Source organism: Nicotiana sylvestris, chromosome 8 (assembly GCF_000393655.2).
Source record: "Nicotiana sylvestris chromosome 8, ASM39365v2, whole genome shotgun sequence".
Classification (NCBI taxonomy): domain Eukaryota; kingdom Viridiplantae; phylum Streptophyta; class Magnoliopsida; order Solanales; family Solanaceae; genus Nicotiana; species Nicotiana sylvestris.
The window spans coordinates 3,830,580-3,835,474 of NC_091064.1; the positions used below are offsets into that span (position 1 = coordinate 3,830,580).

General features: G+C 41.6%; 1 protein-coding gene across 1 annotated transcript; it reads left to right on the forward strand.

Moving 5' to 3' along the window:
- Window positions 1-248: 248 nt before the first annotated feature.
- Window positions 249-3,182, forward strand: LOC138874623 (uncharacterized). Its single transcript, XM_070153394.1, has 4 exons — window positions 249-627; window positions 1,528-1,702; window positions 2,483-2,607; window positions 2,731-3,182. The coding sequence occupies exons 1-4, from the start codon at window positions 249-251 to the stop codon at window positions 3,180-3,182; spliced, it is 1,131 nt and encodes a 376-aa protein (XP_070009495.1).
- Window positions 3,183-4,895: the final 1,713 nt, after the last annotated feature.

Sequence of the window (4,895 nt, forward strand, 5' to 3'; positions counted from 1 at the left end):
GGCCCATCCTCGATGTTATGCTTTCCCATCTAGGCCTACGACCAAGTCATCTAACGTCGTTATCACAAGTATGTTTCTAGTTTTCCATAGAGATGCTTCAGTTCTATGATCCGAGATCTACTTACTCCTATGTGTCATCCTATTTTGCTTTATATCTGGTTGAACCTCGTGATTCTTTCAGTGCTCTTGTGTAAGTGTCCACGCCTGTGGGAGATTATATTGTTGTATATCGCATCTATCGCTCGTGTATGATTACTATTGGGAATGTTGAGAGTAGCATAGAGCTTCTACTTCTTGATATGGTAGATTTTGATGTTGTCTTGGGTATGGATTGGCTGTCACTTTATCATGCTATATTGGACTGTTATGCCAAGATGGTAACCTTAGCCATGCCAAGATTGCCTCGATTACAGTGGAGAGAGGCTCCTGGCCACTCTACTAGTAGAGTTATTTATTATATGAAAGCTCGCCGTATGGTCGAGAATGGATGTCTAACTCATTTGGCCTATGTCTGCGATTCAACTATGGAGGTTCCTTCCATGGATTCGAAGCCAGTTGTTCATGAGTTTCAAGAGGTGTTTCCTGCAGACCTGCCTAGGATGACACCCGACAGAGATATTGACTTATGTATTAATTTGGCTCTGAGCACTAACCCATTTCTATTCCGCCATACCGTACGACACCACTGGAGTTGAGAGAATTGAAGGAACAGTTGCAAGACTTGATTGATAAGGGCTTTATTATACCTAGTGTCTCACCCTCGTATGCACCCATATTGTTCTTGAAAAAGAAATATGGACCGATGAGGATGTGTATAGACTTTCGGTAGTTGAACAAAATTACTATCAAGAACAAGTATCCGTTGCTGAGGATTGATGACTTACTTGATCAGCTTGAGGGTGCTAAAGTGTTTTCGAAGATTGATTTGAGGTTTGGCTACCATCAGTTGAAGATTAGGGCATCTGATGTCCCTAAGATAACTTTTTGGACTCAGTATGGGCATTATGAGTTCTAGTGATGTCATTTGGGTTGGCAAATTCCCCGACAATATTTATGGATTTGATGAACCGAGTGTTCAAGCCCTATTTGGATTCTTTTGTGATTGTATTCATTGATGATATCTTAATCTACTCCCGCAGTTGAGAGGAGCATGATTAACATCTTCGTATTGTACTTCAGACTCTGAGAGATAACTAGTTGTATGCCAAGTTTTCAAAGTGCGAGTTTAGGTTAGACTCAGCCGCCTTTTTGGGCATGTTGTATCGGCATAGGGCATAAGGGTGGATCGTAAGAAGATTGAGGCAGTTTAGAACTGGCCTTGAGCTACTTCAGCTATAGAGATCCGGAGTTTCCTGGGGTTGGCGGGTTATTATCGCCGGTTCATGGAGGGGTTTTCCTCCATAGCAGCCCAATTGATCAGATTGACCCAGAAAGGTGCCCCATTTAGATGGTCGGATGAGTGTGAGTTGAACTTTCAGATGCTCAAGACTACTTTGAGTATGACACCAGTGTTGGTGTTGCCCACAGGTTTAGGATCCTATACGGTGTATTGTGATGCATCTCGTATTGGGCTTGGTGCAGTATTGATGCAGCATGGTAGGGTGATTGCATACGCGTCGCGGCAGTTAAAGGTTCATGAGAAGAATTACCCTGTTCATGACTTAGAGTTGGTAGTCATTGTTCATGTGCTGAAGATTTGGAGGTACTATCTTTACGGTGTGTCCTGCAAGGTTTTCACGGATCATTAGAGCCTAGAGTATTTGGTCAAGCAAAAGGATATCAACTTGAGATAGAGGAGGTGGTTGAAGCTGTGGAAAGACTAATATCACCATTTTGTATCATCCCGACATGGCCAACGTGATAGGCGATGCTTTGAGTAGAAAGTAAATGATTATGGGTAGCTTTGCATACATCCCAGTTGGCGAGAAAATGCTTATAGAAGATGTTCAGGCTTTGGCCAATTAGTTCATGAGGTTAGATGTTTCATAGCCCAGTTGTGTGCTAGCTTGCACAGTCGCACGGTCTCCCTTGTATGAATGCATCCGAGAGCATTAGTATGATGATCCCCATTAGCTTGTCCTTAAGTACATGGTACGACACGGTGATGCCAAGCAAGTTACTATTGGAGATGATAGGGTTTGAGGATGCAAGGTTGTATTTGTGTGCCCAATATGGATAAACTTCGTGAGTTGATTCTTGAGGAGGCCCACAGTTCCTGGTATTCTATTCATCCGGGTACCGCCAATATGTATCATGACTTGCGGCAACATTATTGGTAGAGGAGAATGAAGAAGGATATAGTTGCATATGTAGCTCAATGTCTAAATTGTTAGCAAGTAAAGTACGAGCATCAGAGACCTGGTGATTTGCTTCAGAGGTTAGAGATCCCTGAGTGGAAGTGGGAGCATATCTCAATGAATTTTGTTTTTGGACTTCCACAAACTTAGAAGAAGTTCGATGCAGTATGGGTCATTGTGGATAGGTTGACCAAGTCATCACATTTCATTCCATTGGTAGTTACCTATTCTTCAGAGCGATTAGCTGAGATCTACATCTTCAAGATCGTCCATCTTCACGGTGTGCCCGTGTCTATCATTTGTGATCAAGGTATGTAGTTTACCTCACACTTCTGGAGGTCCGTACAGTATGGGTTAGGCACACGGGTTTAGTTGAGTACAACATTTCATCCCCAGACGGATGGACAATCTGAGCGCACTATTCAAATATTAGAGGATATGCTTCACACTTATGTTATGGATTTCGGGGGTTCTTGGGATCAGTTCTTTTTGCTTGCGCAGTTTGCCTATAACAACATCTACCACTCGAGCATTCAGATGGCTCCCTATAAGGTATTATACGAGAGGCGGTGTTATTCGCCATTTGGATGGTTCAAGCCGGGGGAGGCTCGGTTGTTGGGTACAGATTTAGTAAAGGATGCCTTGGATAAGGTCAAGATTATTCAGGATCGACTTTGTAGCGCTCTGTCTAGACTGAAGATTTATGCCGACTGTAGAGTTCTTGATATTGCATTCATGGTTGGCGAGAGGGTATTGCTTCAGTTTTCACCCATAAATGGTGTGATGAAGTTCAGAAAGAAGGGCAAGTTGAGCCCTGGGTACATCAGACCCTTTGAGATTCTTGAGAAAGTAGGTGAACTTTCCTACAAGCTCACATTCCCCTAGTTTATCAGCAGTCCATCTGGTGTTCCATGTGTCCATGCTCCGGAAGTATCACTGTGGTCCATCCCATGTGTTAGATTTCAGCTCAGTCCAATTGGACAAGGATTTGACTTATAAGGAGGAGCCGATGGCTATTCTTGCCTGACAGGACCGACAGTTGAGGTCTAAGAGTTATCATTTAGTTCGAGTGCATTGGATAGGTGATCTCATCAAGGTTGCCACGTAGGAGTCTGATTTAGATATTCGGAGTAGATACCTACACCTTTTCACAAGTCTAGGTACATTTATATGTCCGTTCGAGGACAAGAGTTTGTTTTAAAGGTGGAGAATGTGATGACCTGATAGGTCATTTATAGTTTTACCCTTCATCTATGTGTTCTGAGACTTCGAATAGCTCTGTTAGCATTCCTCGAATTGCATGCGCAGTCTGTGTCCTTTCTCCGAAATGTTTTAATGAGGAAATTGATAAAAATGTGGAATCGTGCCTTAAAAAATCATTTAAGTTGATTTCAGTCAACATTTAGAGAAAACAGACCCAGATCAGTATTTTGACGGTCCTTATGGGTTCGTATCGTGGTTTGAGACTTGGGTATACGTTCGGAATCGAATTTGGAAGTCCCCACCTTGAATTAACGTAAATTGTTGAAAACTAGAAACCTGAAGGTTTAAAGAATTCTTAAGTTTGACCGTAAGTTGACTTTATTGCTGCCAGATTCGTATTTTGGTTCCGGAACTTGTTATAAGTCCATTATAGTATTTATGACATGTCTGCAAAATTTAGTGCGAAATGGAGTTGATTTGATGTGACGCAAACGTCCTGTTAGAAAATTGGAAGTTCTCAAGTTTATTTGACAATTTCATTTGTTTTCGTGTCCGATTCGTAGTTCTAGGTGTTATTTTGGTGTTTTGATCGTGCGAGTGAGTTCATATGATATTTTTACACTTGTGTGTGCATATTGGTTTGGAGCTCCAAGGTTTTGGGTGAGTTTCGGACGCATTTAGGAGAGTTCAGATTTTTGCTGGTGCTTATGTCTCTCATTTCCAAGACTGGTCGCATTTGTGAGCTTCATGCCCGCATTTGCGAAGAGCATAATGGCCTAAAGAGTTCGCATTTGCGAACTCCCCATCGCATTTATGATGATGGCCTGGCCTAGGTTTCTTTTGCGACATGCCCAAGTTCGCATTTGCGAACAATTCATCAGAAATGCGATGAAAGCAGAGATGGGAATCCTTCGCAATTGCGATTATTTTCTTGCATTTCCGAAATCTAGATCGCAATTGCGACATCTGCACCTGGACAAAAGCTGAGAAAAGCGGGATTTAACTCATTTCTTTCTAATTCTCAACCCTAAACACCCTAGAGGCGATTTTACCAAGATATTTTCTTTCTAAATTCATTGGTAAGTGACTTTAATCTATTTCTTTTCAATTACCCATTACATTTCATAAGTTTTCAACAACAAAACTAGGATTTTGATGGTAGAACTTGAGGATTTGGGTAGAATTAGGGATGTTTGTAAATTTGGAATTTAGACATAGAATTGAGGTCGGATTTTGAAACAAATTACGTAATTGGGCTCGGGGCTGAATGAGTATTTGTGTTTTAGTCTGAATTTCGATTTGACCATGCGGGCTTGGGGTTGACTTTCATTGACTTTTTAAATAATGATCTAAATTGAACCTCTTTCACTCATGGGTAGTTTCTAAAGCTTATTT